Raw genomic sequence first — 22,995 nt, 5'->3', positions numbered from 1 at the left:
AGAGAGAAAGATCTTTACTTGATATTAACCAAAAGGCTGAGAAGCAATAGAGAAAGATCTTCCATCCACTGTTTCACTCCCCAAGTGGCTACAACATCTGGCCAGAGCTAATCCAAGAGCCAAGAACTTCCTCCAGGTCTCCCACCTGGGTGGCAGGGTCCCAAGGGTTGGGTCACCCTCTACTGCTTTCCCAGGCCACAAGCAGGGAGCTGGATGGGAAGTAAAGTAGCCAGTACTTGAACTGGTGCTCATATGGGATCCTGGTGGATACACAGCAAGGACTGTAGCCACTAGGCTATTGTGTCAGGCTTGTACATATGACTTAAAAGAAATGTGATACAGCTAATTAGATTCTTCGTGATCACTTTCCATGCCACTCGATTTGCAGAATAAAGAAAATGTAATCAACTTCACCTTTAGCATGTGCTACAGTGAAACAGATTTACTTTTGAGCACTTTCAAAGACTGAGATTTAAGAAGACTTAGACTTAAACATAATTTATTGTACAAGAACAAAAAAAAAATTCTGCAATGAAGAAAGCATGATTTTCCATCTAAGTTTCTTATACATAACTAAAGTGAAAGAAATAACTACTTCAAATTTTTCTATCTCTTAACGGTACTTCATTCTAAGTAGCACACAGCTATTGGAGCTATTGGAACAGTTTGTATATGCACTAAGCAATTTGAGTCACAAAGAACAGGTCACAGACACAAAAACTAATTTCATGGCTAACTTTACCATTGTGTTCCTTCATATTAAGGCCTCAAGTTTACTAATTGAATACTTATATAGATCTAAAGATGTAGATTTATTTATTAACACACAGGGCTCCGTTAATCTCCCAGGTTTCATGCTGTGTTCAGTAACTTGAGGATTATTTATGCCACACTACAGGGTTTTGTAATGTTATCAAGGAAACACCTCCCTAAGTTTCTCAATGCCACTATGTCCTAATCATCTTGACCGAAGCTCCATTTGCTACAGAAAACTGCTGGCGATACCAAAGGCAATTAGCAGGAACATTTTAATAACCTGACCCTATTTTCTAAAATATTTTCCTAGACTGTCAGAATTTAAAGTCAACTAATTACAGGGACATCTCTTATAATATCTTCTTCAGATCTAAGTCCCTAAGTGACAGGATGCCAAACATCCTGTGTGTCAAAAGAAATACTACTGATGAGTAGTGGCCGTATTCCTCAGGAACCTGTTCAACGTCCGAACAAACGCCACTACGATGGCCACAGCAACCAAGCGAGCAATACGTTTACTCTCTCTCGTTCTGATTAAGCAGAAGCACTGTTCTGCAAGATCGACTCTAAAGAAGAATTTGTGAAGCAGATCAATGTTAGAGCACGGGCCAATTCCTTTCTTTGGACTTTATTACTTTAGAACATTATCTGGATAAATCTGTGTAAAATAACTTAAGATCCTAAGGCACAGAGTCTAAAGAAGCTGCTATCTAACCAATAACTCAAAATAATCTATAAAATATATGTTGGCATGAAAATGTAATTGTAAAATGCAGTGGAAGAAATCAAACAGAAGAACCCACAGGACATATGACTGAAAGAAGCTCCGGGCTTCTGGCTTTAGATTGGCTCAGCTCTACCCACTGCAGCCACATGGGGAGAAAAGATCCTTCTCTCTACTTCTTCTCTCTGTAAATCTTTAGCCTTTCCAATAAAAAAATAGATAAATCTTTTAACAAATTAGATTAATGATGTTGTTTCAATGATCCTTCACATTGGCTCAGTACTACAGATATATTTCAAAAGGCAAAATGGGATGAAATTTGACAAGCACAACACCTTGGTCCTGGGTGTTACATTCCCCCCCATCTGCAGCCCCCCAGATACAAAGATGTTGTATAATGGTTTCAGTGCCTCTACGAGAGCAATGTCACTACGGCAATGTTTTGAACCAATGATAGTATCTATAATATATCCCGAAGCTCTCAATTGATACCAGTGCCTTAAGAATTCAGAGAATAGGGCAAAAGAAATACTAAGAGTTCACATGACCTAGCCTCAGGATACAGACATCTAGATGTATTTATAGATACAGAACTATCTATAGCTTTATCTGTGCACAGACATACCCCATTAAATATTTTCCAGCAGCAAAGACATTTATGAACCAATAAACACTAATCTCTTTATTGCCCACTCAGTCTGAAAACCTAGAAGACTCAGAAAGTACTGAATGTAAATGAGTGTGATTGATGATTAAACATAGTGTTTTCAGACCTAGTACAGTAGCTTAGTGACTGAAGTCCTAGCCTTGCATCTGCCAGGACCTCATAGGAGTGAGGGCCAGTTCATGTTCCAGCTGCTCCACTTCCCTTCCAGCTGCCTGCTTGTGGCCTGAGAAAGCAGTAGAGGAAAGCCAAAAGCTGTGGGGCCAAGCACCAAAGTGGAAGACCCAGACCCAGAGAAAGCTCTTGGTTCCTGGCTTCAGGAATAGATATATATATAGATAGATAGATATGTATACACACACATATTATATATATAAAAAATGTATATGTATATGTATATTATGCTTTAGTTAAAAAGCATATATATATATATGCTTTATTTCTAAATAAGTTCTATATATTTATATATAGCATAGATCTAGAAATTGAAACACAAAGACTTTTAAGAATCCACTAGCAAGGTTATGCAGTGCAAACCCACTGGATGCTAAAATTTGCACATTTTGTAGTTCTTCATGGGTTTTTTTCTAAAACTGTGACAGTTTCTTAACAGGAAATCTAGAGTTCAGTGTCCATAAAGAATAAGGCTACTTTGAACCAAAACAAAGCAATAAATATTGATAGCCTTGAAACAAAGTAACCTACAAAAACTTAAATCCAAAACACCCGTTTTGCCAAAAACAAATTTTTTTTTGTTAAACATCAATAAAAGTAGTATAACTTGTGTACTCTAAGGAAGAGATTTTAGCACCCATTTTGTCCTTGGGATCATGGAACAGGAAAACTGGACCTATATCCCCGGGGAACGTGATGCTTTTGAGCATCAGCAGAATATACGTGCCATGCCTTCAGTCTAGAAAAGTATCCGTTCTGAGCAGGAAAGACAAAACACTCCCATGCCCATCTTTTCCTAGAACCCCTCAGGGGAATGAATGAGGCATCCTTCCTTTGCCACATCGTCCACCAAGACACCAACACGCAGTACACACTCAGCAAGTCCCGACGCAAAGTGAACGTATTTTGTTAAGCCAGTCACACTGGACTGTTTTTACTCGCAAAGTTTTATTTAATTTCAGGCTCTCAATTTTTGCCTATATTAGATGATTACACATATCCTTTTTGTTTGTCCTAAGCAAATCTAGCATGCTTTTTTTGTTCACAACAATTAAAAAATATTCTTCTCTGCTCTAAATAGCTTTTAGACCAATATTGTGGTTCAAATAAAATTTAATTGTTTTACTGCTTGCTCTCATGCAACCTGACAAACACACTTTTGCTTTTGAAATATAGTTTAGAATAATGCCTGTTGGGAAAATTAAGTGGCTTAGAATCTTCTATTATATAATTATTATGATAATAGGCATTCGGCATTCAGACATTAGCAGACATCTACAATTGCAAGTGCAAAGAAAATTACATTGGGCAGGAATAATTTTTAATAAAAAAGATATTGTGATCAATAGCCAGACAACATACTTCAAGTTTTCAATTTTCGATGATCAGCTATTGCACCAAAAAAGCCAAAGTCAGCAGCTTAATCTGGACCTGTTTAATCAGTGTTGTTTTACAGCTTAGACTGATGGCAGGCACTAAATATACACAGAAAAGGAGAGAACAGGAATTCACAGAGATCCATTTCCATTAAGATTACTAAAGCCACATACACACCTAGTGGCCAGTGATGCGCACAATACCACAGTGTACACTGTGTGCATTTTGTAGACAAAAAATGGCAGGGCACTCAAAAATTCTGTCAAATTGAACATTTCTTTTCGATATGTTTGAGATGATTTTATTCATAACCCCCAAAATTCCCAGATTAAAATACCAACTATAGCTACACAAGAACACTCAATATCGAAGACAGAGCTATGCTAATAATCTTGTTACATTAATGAAACCGTGATTAGGCAATCTAGGTAGGATCAGATCGTAGGGCTATGTCTTTATTATTAACCTTCATGTAGCAAAAAGCAAACTACGCAGCTTTTGGTTTCTCTTCCTGGAGGGGTTGTAAAGAAAAGTTTTCCAGTTTTTCTTTTCAATATAGTCTTCAGCTGCAAAACAAGACGGCCTTGGAGACTATGTGTTGTATTACAATGAGCCATCATACATCCCAACCTCATGCTGATACGCCCTGGGGTGCTGTGGGGATGTTCTTGAGAGACCTTGTTAGATGTGCAGAAGGCCCTTGCACACACGCTGGGGCTGTTTCTGCATGGGTAAGGCAGGCTGCAGACAACTATACTATAAAGTAGCAAACACAGGAGTTATCATATCAATTTAAGGATGCCCATGATACTCTGACTCAGCTTTGACACTCTGCTGCGCCTGTTCCCCTGGAAAGTGAGTTTACATCTGGTAACCATCTCTGTCCATGATCATCTTCCCTCTTTTCCTAAAAGCCCATCCAGATATATTTAAGGCTATGTGGAGTACGTATTGTCTTATGATTCCCCAGCTATCCATTAGTCTTGAACACTCAGGTTTAAACCAAGTCAGCCCTGATAACAGAATTTTTGTTTAAGATGCTCAACTGAAGTGGAAGTGGTACCTAATGCGACTGGGTCCGGGTTGACGGGACTCTGCTGCCTGGAGTGGCTGCTGCTACTGCTGCCGCCCTTTTTCAAGTCCTCTGCGTCGCTGTACCGCCGGATCCAGTAATTCAATTCCTCCCGGTCTGCTTCCTGACATCGCCTTAGTACGGTGAGAGATCGCCTTGTTTTTTCTACCATGTCCATTATGCAGTTTAACAGCTACATGAGGAAGGGTGAAGGCAAGAAGACATAAATCATGTGATAAAAAAAAAGAAGAAGGCATAAATCATCACGAACTCCAGACTTTAGTGGGTAGTGAAACAAACTATTTTAGGACAATGAGCAATGAAGGATGGGATCTTTATTCCAGAGTTTTTAGTCTAAAGCATTCAGTGGCTGGATTTGAACTTTAGACTCAATAGATGAGCAGACTGAACTGAAATGAAAGGAATCAGAGGTGTGATTGTAAGCCACAGCTGACAGTGCAGCCAGTAAATCAGCTTTCCAAACACTAATCCTATGGCTCTGTAGACTAAATGACCCTTTTGCAATAAAACAGTAATCAACAGATCTGGCCTGGAGAACTTTACAAGACCTCAAGTTCTGTAGCTTTCAAATCAATTGAGAAATAAATTTCTATATTCTTTTTCAAACATTTTCACTCATGTTTTTTCAGAGAGAGCAGACACAAACTATCTTTCAACCACAGCAGGCGTTTGTTTTTGCTTTTGTTTTTGTTTTTGTTTTAAACCACAAACCCTCACATTACATATTTGCAAACCATTTCTCAACCCAAATGATAACTGACATCTTACATGGTCAAGATGTTTCCACTCTTCTGCCCATTCTCTGTCTGTTAGTCTGTGATCAATCATTTCTTCTTGACGTGTGCCATGCAACCCTACAAAGAGAAGTTTAAACTGTGCTAACATATTCAGGACACAACCTATATGGGCACAGATCATAACAAGGACCATGTCAGCAAACTCCAAAATACATTTGATTTTGAATGGAGACAGGAATCATATTTATATTCAGAATTACTCAATGAATAAAATGTTAGAAGAAATTTCTGAGAATATCAAATCAGAGAACCAAGTGACACCAAGTGCAGGATTCATAAAATACTCCCCAAATAACAATATACCCTTAACTCTCTGTAATACGGTAGGAAGAGCTATCAAAAATGTGGCTAACTGCATTCAACAGGTGCATTTCAGATGAACAGGGAGATGCTTTTCCAAATATGTAAGGTAGTAACTTACCCACATTTCAGCAGTTACAAATGAGTGTACTCCTAATACATAAGCCCAAATAATAAAATTAGATCCATGAAGGCAGAACTGGGAAAATATGAAAAGCTGCACTCATTCAATTTTGTACAGAAAAAAAAAAATAAAAAGAATACTATCTACATTGTGAGAAAATTCATCACACTAGATACACTTCGATAAAACTACATCCAAGCCAAGGAACTGCAAATCCTAATCTGAAGTCCATGACTATCAATAGTCCTTAGCGTCATGATTTTACCATTATGCAAAGTACCAAATGTTTCCCAGGTGAACGTCCATATTAATGAACATGAGCAAAGATGCCCATCAAAACAAGAAGGAAAGGTATCTCCCTTAGGGTGGGCAGCTCTGATCAGAGATGGCTGGAAAAGTGCTGCTTCTCCAACAAATTCACCGTGGCTGAAAACTCTCATCTCCTAAACCGGAAAGGCACTGATGCTATATTTTAGATGACGCATTCATACTACTATCTTTGTTTGCCACGTCTCCCACTATGGAGGGCACTGGAAGCCCCTTACCACAGCAACTAAACACAAGATCCTGCATTCCACACTTGATGAAATCAGACTGCATGGAAATTCGTTCTCTTAGCTGATGTAGAGAAATTAAGATGTGAGTCCCATGGTTCTTCCCAGCCAACTCTGGCCTACAACTTTATTCATAATGGGCAACTGTGAATACCTTTATGACATTTTTGCCGCAGACAAAAAAAAAAGCACCTAAACATAAAACAGTCTGCATCATTCCTGTCCCATTAGAATACACTCTAAGATGCATTTTAAAAATTAAAATTATCAATGCCACCTATTGGTTAAAAAGTAAAATTGCAAATATGCTTCACTAATTTACATAGAAGGAAAGACACAGGGGGAAAGTAATATTTAGCTATTGCTGTTTGTTATGATTGCTTCAAGTTGAAATGTTTGCAAATATGTGATTTTTTGTTGACTTACTGGTTGCCTGCATTTTAAGGAAAAGGCATTGCTGTTAAAATTAGTTGGTACAGAAAACAACTGGGAAGTGATAAGGATATTAATACGATAGTGATTTTTACGATAGAGGCATCTGCCTGCTTGTTTTTAAGGATCAAGAACTCCAAAGGTTTCAAGTTTCGAAACTTGGATGGACTAAATAATGATAAAAGCTTTAAGAACAGCATAATAAGTCACAAGAGGTCTGTGGCTGACAGGAATCTAGCACCGCTGGAACAGAGCTAACCTTTGTCTTAAAAAAAAAAAAGTAATTTATTTCATTAGAAACAGGTTTGAGCGTAAGCACTTGGTGAGGAATAAAGCATTCATTTGCTGCTTGTGAACTCTGAAAACAATGTTCTATGCGATCAAATATTTAAAAAGAAAAACTAAATTGAAATTTCATATTTATTATTAGTACTGAGGAATTTCTGAATTTCAGGCACTTAGTATCACACCATTTTTCAATAGCCATAATATCAAGAATATGCAAGCATGCAGGGTAAATAAGCCATTATCCTCAAAGAATACAATTTCCAGTTTTTACAAACTTGGTAATAATATTGGGTGTTAAGTGGTTTCTTAGTTAACTAACTATGCTAAAAATCTAAGCTTACTTATAAACTAATGCTAATTTTTATTTCATTAAAATTCTAGTAATAATATGCCCTTCTATGCAATAAGCATTAGGAAATAATACCAAATTAAAAGTGTAATTTTAAGGCAATTTTTATATTCTCAAAATGGCAGCCTGATGTACCACCGTCATTTGCAACTCATACATCAAGATTTTATTTTACATTAGCAGGCACTAAATTCTGCCAGACTTTAGGGATGGTTAAATAGCTGCATATATTTATAGAGATTAGCACTATTAGTTTTATAAGCTAATATAATTAAAAGGTAAGAAACATGGTTGAAGAAAATCACATAAAACCAATGGCTGGAGATATAATTCATAAAGGGACATTTTGCATTGCTAGATGAGAACATAATCATTGCACATAAGCATAATTACTTCTTTGCTGATTACCTTATAATGCACTGAAACTAATATTTGACAAAATAGCACTTGGTAACACCTACAAAACGGGATCTCTTGAACTGGTCTTACAGTGACCCCCTGATTTCATCCCTATTTTTAAATGAGCAAACACACTTTTTAAACCATAATTTATAAATGTATCATGAAAGTTTACATAGAAAGGACTGTTATCACATATGATTCTAAGGTAAAAATCGCAGTTCTCATTGAGGACTGTAAAACCACTTTGGAAAGCTCCTTAGAAATGGTACCTGTGAGAACTAGACAGACTGGCTATTAAGAAGCACAAACTACATTCTGAGCCATTTGATGCCCCACATAAATGTGGAAGCTTCTGAGGAATACAGGCAAAACTACTAATTTATCATCTCAGGAGCAAAGGTTCGGGTCAGACCTGACCTTCCCTAGCTGTTTTCTAAACATCTGAGGAGCTATGGATGGAACGGGTTCTATTTGCAGAACCAAATCAGGCCTCCAGAAACATCTACTAAGTTAAGCTACCCAGATGACTCTTTTTGGAAGTAGGAAACATGGTGGCAATGGGAAAAAAAAGTGAACTTTAGGTCTGTCTGAAATAGAAGAAACATCAAGAAGAGAAAGCCAAATTAAACACACACACACACACGCACACACGCACTTGCATCAAAATAGACTAATATGAGCACTTGCTCAAGTTAAAAAGTAATTCAAGCCAAAAATTCATTTGTCATTTGTTACCACAGTTGAGAATGACTAGCAGAAAACACAGAGTTGTTGAAGAGCATAGCAATGCAATGACAACCAACAGGAAAGAAAGAGAATTTTTACCCGTTACATTTCAAGCCCCAAGTTCACTTGACAATTAACAACACCATTCTTCCAACATTCAATCTCAACAGAAGGGAACAGACCCTTCAGTCTTACCCATAGGTCTGTTTCTGTCCCTGAGGTCCCTGTGGCTGGGGTGTCGATAGGAGTCCCTGTAGTGGTGGGCGATGGCCATATCATCCAAACGGTAATGCTGAGGTGGAGGTGGAGTGGGGTGAGGCAGGCCATTTGGCTGGTAGGACAAGCCATTATTTGGACTGTACCGCTGGCCTGGACTAATAGTGCATGGCCGCTTGCTCGGATGCTCTGAGTGCAAAGGCTCTCTGTCAAAGCCGTTTTCTTTGGTTCTGAAGGGAGGAAGAAAAAGTTACGTTTCATAAAGAGCTCAGAAAGCAGTGTAGTTCAAACACTCTTATTTGAGTTTGCAACATAAACAGTTTTAGCCGAAAGTGTTCTCAACTCAGTTTCCCAGAGAAGCTATGGGAATGCGCTGAACCCGATGCCAAGGCCCAGGGACTCTCACGACTGCAGAGGGGAACATTGTGCTGCTCATCACTTTGAAGATCATACAATGAAGTCACTGATAAGCAGAGACCTAGTCTCTTCATTCACAAGAGAGGATCTGACTTTTAACCAGTTATGCTGCAGGTAACCGCATGGGAAGTTTCACCACAGGAAAATATTATGACTTTCTGGTTACTACTTAATAAGCACCTGTTCTACCTCGCACCTGACTTTCTCAAAGTGTCTAAGAACTGTTGTCCAGTATAACAGCCATATGTGATTATTTGAATGAAAATTTAAGTTAACTTAAATTACACGGGTAAAGCTTATAAATTCAACTCTTCGGCAGCACAAGCCACACTTAGAGTACTAAAGAGTGACTATGCCTGGTGGCTATAGTGCTAGGTGTCAGATATATAGAACATGTCCATTAAAAGTTCTGTTCAAAAGCAATGAATAAATGAGGCACATACTTCATACAATGTCTGGAAACCTCAAAATAACTTCAGTTATCACATCATACATTAGTAATTACACAGGGGTAACTAGGACTAGACAGAAAAGCTAGGGTTCCTTTCTCCCCACACCCACTCCCCGTTTTTTGTTGTTGTTTTTTAAGATCTGCTTATTTTTATTGGAAACACAGATTTACAGTGAGGAGAGACAGACAGGAAGAGCTTCCGTTCACTGATTTACTCCCCAAGTGGCTGCACCATCCAAAGCTAAGCCAATCCAAAGCCAGGAGCCAGGAGTTTCTTCCAATCTCCCACATGGGCGCATGGTCCCAAGACTCTGGGCCATCCTCAAATGCTATCCCAGGCCACAGGAAGGGAGCTGGATAGAAGTGGAGCAGCCGGGATTAGAACTGGTGTCCATGTGGGATTCCGACAAAAGCAAGGTGAGGACTTTAGCCACTAGCCTAGCATGCTGAGGCCGGTCCCCTTATTTTAAAGCCAAGGAAATGCATGCCCAGAGCTTGTCTGTCCTGTCTGGGGTCACCAGGCCATTCAACAGGACACTCGTACCCTGTCTGAACTTCATCATGTGATGAACTTTGCACCTGGTCTTCGGAAAGAATGCATTCTGTAGGGCCCGGCAGCGTGGCCTAGCGGCTAAAGTCCTCGCCTTGAACACGCCAGGATCCCACATGGGCACCGGTTCTAATCCCAGCAGCTCCACTTCCCATCCAGCTCCCTGTTTGTGGCCTGAGAAGGCAGTCGAGGATGGCCCAAAGCCTTGGGACCTTGCACCCGCGTGGGAGACCTGGAGGAGGTTCCAGGTTCCCGGCTTCGGATCGGCGCAGCACTGGCCGTTGCGGCTCACTTGGGGAGTGAATCATCGGACGGAAGATCTTCCTCTCTGTCTCTCCTCTGTGTATATCTGACTTTGTAATAAAAATAAATAAATCTTTAAAAAGAAAAAGAATGCATTCTGTAAATGAAATCTGGTAACTCACCACTGTTACTAGATTCTCAAAGAAATACCGTCTCACTAAATATTTATCTCTTTTGCTTGGAGATCAACCCAAAAAACTCAGTAAGAGAAAAACAAACCAGTTAGCCCTCAATGAAACCACAGCTCCCCAAGTAAGTCCTTCCTATGATACAGTGGTTTTCCTCACAAAGCCAGTACCCCTACCTAAGACCAATGGCACAACACCTATTTTTTCCTGGGAATTGAATATATTAAAATTCTACAAATTCACCAAAGCAGCAGATTTTCACATACTTCCTTTTATTATGATGATTTTTGGTCAATAAAACAAAGCACAGAAGCCTTCAGACTGGGCCACTGCTTGCCTGACAGTCTTTATTGCTAATGGCTCTGCAAGGGACCAGCCTCTGTAATCCTTCAGCAAGGAACTCCGGTGACAATTTACATACAGCTTGAGAAGGTAAGGGCTGAGGCATAAGTACACAGAGAACTGGGAAGAAAACCACTGATTTTAACGGGAAATGAGTACATGCCCATCACGCGTGGAAGGAGGACACAGCAGACTGACCCGTATGGGAAATGCCAGCAGGGCATGACCCCTGCGGGAGTGGCAGCCAGCAATCTCAGTGACTCTCCATCAAGTACCTGTCCGCACTAAAATGTACTGACTCCATATATATTGATCACTGGTATCAGACTCAAACAACCAGTGAAGCTCAGACAGTATCTAAATGCACTGCTTTCAGAGAATTTTCAAAGTAAAAGGAAACCTTCTGGATATTGATTTATTTTCTGGGAGTTTTACACTCTACAGGACTCTAATCTGTAGCTACAGATCTCATGCATCTCTGAATAACACATCCCAACATTCAATACGTATTGCCAGCATAAACCAGTTGAGTACTACTGAATATTATGTGCAGCTATGGACATAAGGCTAGCACAGCAAATACGTTATTGGCAGTGTGGTGTAACGGAAAGAGCACTGGCCTGGGAATCCAGAGATCTGAGATCTAGTCCTGGCTCTTCCATGACTAGCTGTGTGATCTCGGGCCAAGTCACTTAACTTCTCAGGACCTCAGTTTGCTCATGCGTAAATGAGAAGGCTGGCTAGATCAGTGGTTTTCAGTGGGGATGCTTAAAGGATTCTGTAGACAGGAAAGAGTATTTCCCCCAGCCAACCAAGGTTTAAGGGACCAGATGAACCTTCTCACAATGCGTCTATGCTTTAAAGACTGGGTTCCTCCTAGGATTTCATTTAAAAGAAAAAGTCTGCTGCCAGGTGTTTCAAGTTTGAAAACCACCGTGCTAGATGATTTCCAGTGTCCTTTCTAGTTCGGAAATTCCGCAGTTCAGTTTACCTGTACTGGCAGCTAACTGTCATGCTTTAACGCAGCTTGAAGCACACAGCTGGCCACACCGTGCCTGAGTCAATCACTTCAGCCAAGCGCTCTGTTTTACTATTCATAGCTTATTTTTTTCTTCAAAGACGGAAAATGTAATCTAAGCATCTTAGAGCAGCCCTGCAGCATTTCTAAATAACAACACATTTTTGACCCATTTGTGTCAAACCAACACAACCTATTGTTTGTCTCTCCTTGTTGCATAACAATACACAATACTAGAAAAACCTTTACACTTTTCAACTATAGATGTTATTCCATAAATGTGGTATTTCTCCTCATCCTCAGGAGTCCTCTGTGGAGTGCTATTAATTCAATGAACCTGTAAGATGGTGGTAGGGAGGGGGACAGCATTTTTCCATAATACAACCACAGTCTTGAACTTTTCCTGTCATCTACCAAATGTTTGCTGACCCAAACTGGGTCCAACATTTTGAGAGCTACTGAAATAATAAGACTCATCACCCCCGCCCCCAGAAGCAGTATATTTTAACAGTGAAGCATTACAGCTTTTAGGGCTCCCTGGCAGCAAGCTGTGAGGGCTCTCCCTGGTGCTTCCTCAAGTCCTCAGTGCCCCCTTGTAAGAACACCCACGGTATGTGACGTTAAGCCCAGAGCCTCACGCACACGTGTCTGCTTCTTTGCTATAAATGCCTACCAAAAACACACAGGCTTCCAGCCGTCTACACATCCATTGTCGAGGACAATTTCATCTTTGTGTTTTTATTTGCTGCCATTTTCAAAGTGTATTAGGTAAAACTAAATATTTTGCAATGCCCCATACCAACATATCCTCAGATAACTTCAATTCTATTGGGAAGTCCCACGGGTCTCTGAAATGCCATTTGTAATTTGTTTTTGAAATGTCCCCGAGGGTATTCAGTCTCCCTTCCAGGAGACACTTTCCTGCATAAAAACTAATCCCCACAACACTAACACACCAGTCCCTTCTCTTCCAAGGTTCAATATCCTCAGGGCACAGGACAGCTCAGCTATGGACCTCAAGTTGCTCAACTTTACTTTCATGCCCAGTAAAATGGGCCTAATGGGAAGCAATGCTTTTAAAAACAACTTAAGAGGCAACCTAATTGACCCTTCATCCCATCTCAGGTTATTTTTTCCAGTTCCTCAATGATAAGGGCGGTAAAATAATTCTAGAAAAAAAAATTTAAAAAATTTTTATACAAAATATTCGAACTTCATGAATGACTAACGTGATAGTTAATCCCTTATTAACATTTAGATAAAATAACATCCAAAGAAATAGGAAAATATGAAAGAAAATGCATTCTAAAATCATGACAATACGTAAGATAACAGGACAAATCTCCTAAAAGCCAGGAACAAGTACAAGATCTTTCAGGTTTTTTTTCTTTTTAAAATAACTCTTAAAATAATATTTTCCTTTACTGGGGCAATATCTCTATCAAGATTCCCCTAAGGGGAGGCAAACTGGTATAGCAACAGTAAGCCTTAGAATGAGAAGCAGCAGCTGAGGTCCTGCTACAAATCAATCAACGAGGTGCACGCAGATTAGTTACAAGAGGCACTTCACAATGAACACGGCCCCATCTTTAACTCACCCAAGTAAAAACTTGGGAACCGCTCTACCACTTGCTTTTCCAAATGCAATTGCTGTTGTTGACCTCTTAGGTGTCCTGGGCACAGGTTCCTCCTTCCTGTCCTGACCTTGCTGGTTGCTTGAGCACACTACTTACACATTGCAGGCATCTCAGCCACAGCCAGGCTTGTTGGTGGTTTATCTCAACAACCAACCTTCACGCTACACAGCTTCTTGGGAAATGAGTGGGACCGAGACACTGAATCTATACTTTCTTTGTAGTCTTATCCCCTTACCAGGCAATAGCGACTTACTTTACTTTTATTTCAGGTTTATAGTTTATGAGATTATATCTAAATCTTAGGAGGTAATAGTTCTATTAAAGAAGACACTATATACACTAATAACCTAGTATCAAACATATTTTCCATCCGTTTTCTAATGCATACTATTTGTGAATATTCCTTTAGTAGACTTTGAATTAAAATGGGGAAAATTACACATCACAAGTCCAAAATAAAATCCATCAAGAGTTATTTTCAGAAATTGTGTGCAAACAGGTGAATTCAGATAAAAATTTCACATCATACATTTCTGTTGCAGATAACAAATATATTCACATAACAAATAACAAAAGTATCTGAAACTAAATGCATTACAAATTCCTTTGCCTTCTTAAAAATTAAATAAAATCGGGCCCGGTGGCGTGGCCTAGCAGCTAAAGTCCTCGCCTTACACACCCCGGGATCCCATATGGGCACCGGTTCTAATCCCGGCAGCTCCACTTCCCATCCAGCTCCCTGCTTGTGGCCTGGGAAAGCAGGAGAGGATGGCCCAAGGATTTGGGACCCTGCACCCGCGTGGGAGACCTGGAAGAGGCTCCTGGTCCCTGGCTTCAGATCGGTGCACACCGGCCCATTGGCGGCTCACTTGGGGAGTGAATCATCGGACGGAAAATCTTCCTCTCTGTCTCTCTCCTCCTCTCTGTATATCTGACTTTGTAATAAAAATAAATCTTTTTTTAAAAAAAAGTAAATAAGATCTAATTCTTCATGACAACGTGCAGTGGCTGCTGTGTTCCCCTATTACTCTGGAGAAAGTGGCACATTTGGATCAAGAACAGAGAGCTGAATGCCACAGGACCAGCAGTGCTGGGCAAGATGGAGGGAGGTGTCTCTAATCTCTTCATCACCCAACAAACACCTAGGTGAGATAACTTCCTGAACAGTGTGCTAACACTTTCAGAAGTAAGTAAGAGGCAGGGTGATGCCTGCCTCTCCAGACACATCAACACGATGCCTGGACCTTCAAGGATTACAGCATACAGGTTCACGGAGCTATCCGAGCCTTCCTTCCCCTAATGAGGAGGTGAAATGCTTCCGTCAAGGCTGACGTTTCACCAATTAGAAGACTGCCCACTACTAGTCACCCCTGGTGCCTTTTCTTGCCACCAGCAAAGTACTCAATTCCCACCAACTCCGCTGCTTGAAGATGGGCTTTCTTCAAGATTTGTTTATTTAAAAGGAAGAGCGAGAGAGACAGAGAGGATATCGCTCATCCATCGGTTCACTCTCCAAGTGGTTGTGACAATTAGAGCCAGGCCAGGATAAACCCAGGATCCTGAACTCTATCAAGGCTTCCCACATGGGTTGCAGGAGACAAAAAAACCTTGGCCATCTTCCCGGGTCTCCCAGGTGCAGCTGGTACTTGAGCCAATGGCTCCACACAAGATGTGTGGGTCATAAACAGCACTATAACCCAATGTGCCTCAGTGCTGGTCCCTCTGCTTTTTCCTCTGATCTGTCATCTGGACACCCGATCGAAATCCCAAAATTTTTTTCAGCTCAGTTGAATTTTTTTCAACTCACTATTGTCACTGGTATATGTCAAAGATACATCTTTTAAAACCAAATAGATTGTTTAGTGTGAGAGACCATTTGGTACACTATATGGAATTTAACTTGAATGATTTATTTGCTCAAGTAGTGTCTGGTGGTATTTAGTTTTAAGTACCCAACACATGTTAACACTGTTCTCAGCTTTGGTGGTTACAAAGATGAGTGAGATACAATCCCACTAACCCACCATAAGATCATAATTAAATGTGCTTTCCCATAAAAATGATTTAACAGGAGCTACAAGTTTTCTATATTTTTTTCCTCACAGCACCTGTACAGATATAGTACACCAAAACAACGCAGAAGCAGTATGAGAGATCAGAGAGAAAACAATCATTCCAGAATGGACACTCATCATGGAAGGGCCATTGGACTCAAACAGATTTTGCTATTTGCTGGTCATATGAGCTCAGGAGTCTTAGCTTCTACAGTCTCAACATTTTCCTATAAAAATGGGGAGAGCATGAGTAACAGCACCAATAAGCTAATCAAATCACCTTGTTTTCAGTGAGGACATTTGTACATGGGTGGTGTAGCAGCTTGGTGCTAGGAACAGGAGCACAGGAGTTAGGAAAAATAGGATCAACAGCCTCTCAATGGCTCTTACCAGCCTATTCCAATCTATGCAGTAGGATTGTCAGGAAATTAGTGCCATGTTCCTATGCAAATTATTTAGCCCTTTGTTAAAATCTTAAGTGGTCAGTAAACAGCAACCATGATTATAATATTTGTGATTGGGAATCCTTCATCAAATAGTGGATACTACATTAGAATGTGAAATATAAACAGAGCTGTGATGTAGAAGAATAAAGAAAGAGGTCAGAAATCATTGGACCAGAGACTGAGGCATGGAGAAGCTTAAGCTGAGTTACCCTCAAAGGCAGCAGCAAGAAACAGGACTAGCAGGTCAAAGTGGAGGCTGGAATGCTGTCTTCCTCACCACATAGATGTTATTGAATGCTGCGCTGCTACAAGTCTTGACAATGGCAGTAACTATAGAAAGGACTCCTAGAGGAATGATAATCCACTTTTTAAAGCTGAAAAATGTTTAACAGATGCAAGGCAACGCAAGGGCGCATAACATAAAACCTCCACGTTTGCTTAGAGAATATTGAATGCAGATCACAGACATTTAATTCTTACTTGCAGCCAATTAGTCCTATAATTTCTTACACAGCACACCTACTTTTCTCCTCAGAAAAAAAAACAAAAGCCCTGAAACTTGATTATTTTACAGAAAAGGGAAAACGGATCCATGCTGTTCAGCTGGTTGGTCTTATGATGAAGTTTCTAAACAACTTCTCCTTGCCCTGTAACCTTCAATGTTTTTTGTGTCTTACTCACAATGCCAGGAAACCTGGTTAACTACAACTATTCTATTATTAAACAGATTTTTTAAATTACAGAATATTTGGGCCCGGCGGCGTGGCCTAGCGGCTAAAGTCCTCGCCTTGAATGCCCCAGGATCCCATATGGGCGCCGGTTCTAGTCCCAGCAGCTCCACTTCCCATCCAGCTCCCTGCTTGTGGCCTGGGAAAGCAGTTGAGGACGGCCCAAAGTCTTGGGACCCTGCACCCACGTGGGAGACCTGGAAGAAGTTCCTGGACCCTGGCTTCGGATAGGCATAGCATCGCCCGTTGCGGCTCACTTGGGGAGTGAATCATCGGACAGCAGATCTTTCTCCCTGTCTCTCCTCCTCTCTGTATATCTGACTTTGTAATAAAAATAAAAAAATAAATCTTAAAAAAAATAAAAAATTACACAATATTATATTATGGCATTTATCCATTTCAGTAACTTTACAAAACAAATGAGAAAAAGAAGAAGAAAAAAGGTAATTCTTGGCAGAGCTCTTATTTAAATTGTGCATGTTAAAATATATTCTGTGAAAGTAAAGATCTCAGGCATATAAATATGTTGATTTCTCCAATTATCAGCTTTGTGATTCCTCAAAAACTGAAAAAAAAAAAAAGGGAGGGGGTAGTCTAGTGTACCCATAAGAACCTTCCTAGTTGATTCATTATATGATTTGAAAATCTAGCCAATCTTTTTAGAAAATGTTTAACATTACAGGAAAAGGAAATATACAGTTATCCAAACACATAGCCTCTGCAATAAAAGCCTAAATTAAGGCAATAAAAGCCTAAATTTTGCCTAAAATCCTAAAAGAATGACTACATGAAGTGATGGTATATACGGAAGTGATTACTAAGGGTTTAACATCGAGCATTTGTGGTTTTGGGGGAGAAGAAAACACACACACCCACAGCAATGTGACGCACACAAAAACAAATATCACGTAGCTGGACTTTCAAGAAAAACCCTGATTCGGAAAAATAACATGTGAGAATAGAATTTTCAGGGCAAATCAGAACAAAGAGCTATGATACCAAAGTTGTGAGGAAAGAAGTAGAGCAATGAAAGTTAAGACGGCACTATTTTTCTCAAAACCCATGGTAATCTCCACACCTGCTGAGATCTCAAAGAAATGAGGCATTGCTCCACTGTTCCTTTTCCTCTGCACTCACATCGTGATAACCATCACAGTAACATAAAATGAGATAATAATATTAAAAATCAATGATAAGTAACCAGTTTGTGCCTGTAAGGCTGGCTCACCTCACTTCACCAGCTCCAGGAAACATTTCCACTTGCTTCCTCAGCAGCCTCGCTCAGAGCACGGAAAAAATACACATCTCCTATGAATCCTTCACTTTTACCTAACTAATAATAAAGAGTAGAAACCAGAGCTTTCTATTTACTTTGCCCAATATTCAGGACACAGAATGACCTTAAAATCAGAAAGTGCCTTCTGGGCCCGGAGGCATGGCCTAGTGGCTAAAGTGCTCACCTTGAACGCACCGGGATCCCATGCAGGCACCGGTTCTAATCCCAGCAGCTCCACTTCCCATCCAACTCCCTGCCTGTGACCTGGAAAAGCAGCTGAGGACGGCCCAAGGCATTGGGACCCTGCACCCGCATGGGAGACCCAGAAGAGGTTCCTGGCTCCTGACCCCAGACCGGCACAGTACCGGCCGTTGCGCTCACTTGGAGAGTGAATCATCAGATGGAAGATCTTCCTCTCTGTCTCTCCTCCTCTCTGTATATCTGTGACTTTGCAATAAAAATAAACAAATCTTTAAAAAAAAAGAAAGAAAAGGTGCCTTCTTCTAACTTGAGTTTTGCAATAACCTACCACAAACTGACAGAGTGAGGACAGTCACCGTGCGTTTCCTGCCAGAGTTATTTACACAGGAAAGCAGAAAGCATTTCACTGTCCCACACACAGAAAAGGGGGGAACACACAACTTCATTTCTCTGTAAATAACAATGATGTGTTTTTAAAAAGAAAAAAAGAATCATAACCAGTGACAAGCATATTTAAAGATGAGAAATTAAACTCACCCAAGCCATACCTGCAACACGTGATGACTGTTTGGTACATTAACTCGGCGATCGTCACCGAACGTAAACCCCCAAAGTTGTAAACAGAATACAGAGCGCTCCTTTGTTCGTGACATGTCATGAACAAATTACCAAAATGTGTTTTCTCCTCAGGTGTCAGTTTTTCCCTCTCTCAGTGACTGATGGCTCCCAGTGTTATTACAGAAACAGATTGATCTTTTTAATGAGCCAGCTTAATAGACTCCAAAATCTCACCGTGGCTGCTCATCCATGGCAGACCATATGCACCAACAAAACATTCAGTAAAACAAAACAACAAGGAAAAAAAAAAACTCTGCTGTCAGACAGCTCCATCCTCTATAAAATTTCATATACTTGAGCTGGATATACAGATAAATAATCAGAGAAGAGGAACACGCAGAGGCAAGCGAGATGTGGAAAACGTATGCATCAAAATACGGTCGAGGCCCATATTTTCCCACAAGATACAAATGTATTTACACAACATGTTCTCACTCCCCTCCCTCCTAACTCTAAGGAAAAGCAGTTGTCATCTTCCCGTTGTAACGTTCCATATGAAGAATTTTCCATCCAAAGATCATGTGAATTCTGACTTGAAAGTGAGACTGCGGGCTCCTGTGCACAGACTTCTACCTGATGGAATGAACGTGGGAACAGCGCAGTGATGAGGCAAGAACGCTGAGCATCTGCAGAATGGAGCAGCAAGTCTCAGAGCAGTGTCCTGGCTCAGAGCTCACCTAACGCTTGTCCAAGGCACGTCTAAAGCCATGGTACATTCAAATACCAAATACCAAGGGAAGTGCTGCTGGGAAGGTGGCTGGGAATATGGAGAAATGTGTGAAGCATTTTCATATTTCTGGTTACGTATATAACCAGAGTAAATCCTTTTCCATTGTCAATGCTACCAATAATATCTTTACACTTCCCATAGCTTTCACAGCTCTTCTCTGTTACACTCCTGCTCTTCCTCCCAATTCGCCAACTTCGCCTCTATGACTTTTAATATGCTATCCTGGAAACAGGGAGCTACAATATCTGGCTACCTGAACACAACACTTATTTCCTACAGGCACAATGGGTTGGGATAGGTTATGAACCCCCATGTAAACCATCGGTCTTGAGCCAACTCTTCGTTTTCAGTTTCCTAGAGACACACCCTTCAGCAGCCTGGATCAGGTACTTTTCTTTACAAGCCAAACTACTGATGTTTTGTTTGGGCTCAAATGACCGAGGAAATGTGACATGACAGGATAAGAAAGCACTACTGTAGGTAAGTCCACAATATGTTAGAAGTTGATTAATGCTTCACTTTCTGCTTTAGGAATTTTTTAAAAACTATTAGGAGAGATTATACCGAGAGAAGAAACATTCCCGATACTGTACTAGGAAAGCTGGCTAACAGAGAATGATGTAGCAACTGTGTGTAAGCAGTCTTTTACTAACATTCTGAGTTATGCAGCAGCTGATGTGTTTAAGGGTCACTAAGCTGGTCACAGATAGAGGCCTCTGAGCAGTTGCAAGGATCTTAAGCACCCAGGACTCAGGAAGGCAACTGTACCAGGACGATACTGTCGAAGGCTGTGACACCCATGTGCAAGGAAACGCAGAAAAAGAGAATGAAGGAAAACAGAAAGGAAATAAAGTATGTGATAGCCCACTGCATAGAGCTTCATTTTAAGGTTCTCTGGGATTCAGTAACACTAGTAGGAAAACGTTCCTAAATAGGACTTCGCATTTCTAAACCAGAAAGCAACTAGGTATGAGGGTGAGGTAGTCAAGAAAACTATTTAAAAACCCTACAGGAAGCGCCATCTGTATACATCAGTCAACAACTACATGGGGCTTAGGGACAAGGAAATTTAGGAATTCTCATGTAGGAAAGCAGAGTTTCTGGTAGAATAAACACTGGCTGGCAAATCAAACTGCTTAGTAAAAATAGCATCTACTAGCTCTGTAATGTAACTCTTATCTCCATTCAGTTCATCTGCTTTCCCAGAAGTTTTCTCTTAGCTAATACAGAATCCACACCAAATAGCTATCGTACCATTTATTGAGTAGCACGTACAAGCCAGCTTTCAAAGCCATCTAAGAAAACTTACAAGAGCAAATTTCATAACACGAAAGGGTAAAATATGTGGTCAATCTGACATGCAAATATGAATAATGACTTATGTCTAACAGCTGGAATCAGTGGTATGTGCATGCTTGAAAATCAGCCACCTCCACCTTTTTTTTTTTTTTAGCTTTAATATTACAAGCAGCAAAAATTTACCTGCACAGATGGTGAAACGACATGGGTCAAAGGTTCATCACTGGTCTAATACCCCAGGCAAAACCAAACTCCCAAGATGGCCACATTGGCTTCTGGCTACTGCGTGCCAGTTGCGGACCAATAGTTTAGATGTGACATGCACACGCCCTCATTGTCAGGGATGGGCAAAGGCATGGCCAGGAAAAGCTCCTTCCCCCTACCTGTCTGGAGTTCGCCTCTTCCCGTTTTCGTTCACGTCGAGAAGCAGCTCTGAGGAGTCAACAGGTGAGGTGGTGCTGGCATCCAGAAGCAGCTGTTCATGCTGGGCGAGGTACTGGGCAGGGTTTTGTTTGGCCAGTCTTGCGCAGTGAAGGAGCTCGCGCTGCAGCAGGGGCAAGTTGGCCTGCAAGAGCACGGCAGGGATGAGAGAAGGGAGGAGAAGTCAGCTTCGCACAAACCGGCCAGTCCTGTCCGCTGCTCAGACACTAGGACAAGCTACATCCTGACGTCATCCCACGCATACCATGCACTCGCTTCCCAGACGCGACTGGCAGGACCAGGCTTCCCCTGTGTCTGACGGGCTCCACACTTGATCTGTCTGCCTCGCCTCCGTGTCCTCCTGGATACCACCAGGAGTGCCATGACTATCCTTACAGACCCATTCAGACTTGGACACAAGCTGCACAGACTATGAGCACGGCTATGCACAGGCAACTTCTACCTCCTACGCAGGAGAGCGTGGGAGATACAATGCAGCGGTCTCCGACTAGACCCTCGGCACATTCAGTCCTGCATGTGGTCACTCACACATGTCATACAGGCTAACGCTATTTCATGCCTGTCATTAATTACTAACTTCAAACGGAGATACATTAAAAAATGTAGAGATGAGCAAAGAGATTATTTTTTTCATAATCACCAGATTCATACAACATTTAAGTGTCACCTGGGCATGGACAAAATCCCAAACTGGAATCAAGCACAAAGCAGCAATCTCCCAAAGTGATCCATTTTCTATACATCAGCCTTACTTTAACAAATCATGCCTCTCTCTTCCTTGCTCTCTCTCTCCAACTCAGCATTGTTATCATACAGAAACTGATTCCCATGGTGAAAGTTACAATGTGGTTGGTGCACTTCTCCAGTAACTCCCCCAGTCTTCTATACTTGGTGTAGAAATACATGATAACTTCCTCTTTTTTTAAGATTAATTTAGTTTCATTGGAAAGGCAGATTTAGAGAAGGAAAGACAGAGAGAAAGATGTTCCATGTGGTTCACTTCCCAAATGGCCACAATGGCTAGAGCCGAGCCAATCCGAATCCAATACCAGGAGCCAGGATCTTCTTCCTGTTCTCCATGAGGATGCAGGGTCCCAAGGCCTTGGGCCATCCTTGGCTGCTTCCCCAGGCCACAGGCAGGGAGCACAAATCGGCACCCATATAGGATCCCCATACTTGAATGGGGAGAATGAACCAATTGAGCAATTGTGCCAGGCCTGATAAATTCTTGATTAATACTCTCAGAAACATATATAGGTAATATAGCGTGTGTATACACACATATATACATGTATATACACATATATGTATACATATGCGAGTGTATATGCATATACGTGCACATATGTGTTTGCATATATGCATGTGTGTGTAGACATG

The 22,995-nt window shown here is 40.9% G+C and overlaps 1 protein-coding gene across 1 annotated transcript in view; it reads right to left on the bottom strand.

The window, feature by feature from the left end:
- RUNX1T1 (RUNX1 partner transcriptional co-repressor 1) overlaps positions 1–22,995 on the bottom strand; it is a 139,292-nt gene that overhangs the window by 29,495 nt on the left and 86,802 nt on the right. Inside the window, 4 exon segments of the mRNA XM_058668803.1 lie at positions 4,759–4,960; positions 5,557–5,642; positions 8,956–9,206; positions 21,558–21,739. Of these exon segments, the coding sequence (XP_058524786.1) occupies positions 4,759–4,960; positions 5,557–5,642; positions 8,956–9,206; positions 21,558–21,739 (721 nt within the window).

Source organism: Ochotona princeps, chromosome 9 (genome assembly GCF_030435755.1).
Source record: "Ochotona princeps isolate mOchPri1 chromosome 9, mOchPri1.hap1, whole genome shotgun sequence".
NCBI lineage: Eukaryota > Metazoa > Chordata > Mammalia > Lagomorpha > Ochotonidae > Ochotona > Ochotona princeps.
Note: the sequence above shows the minus strand (reverse complement) of the source record. Positions and strands in the feature narration are given on the sequence as shown.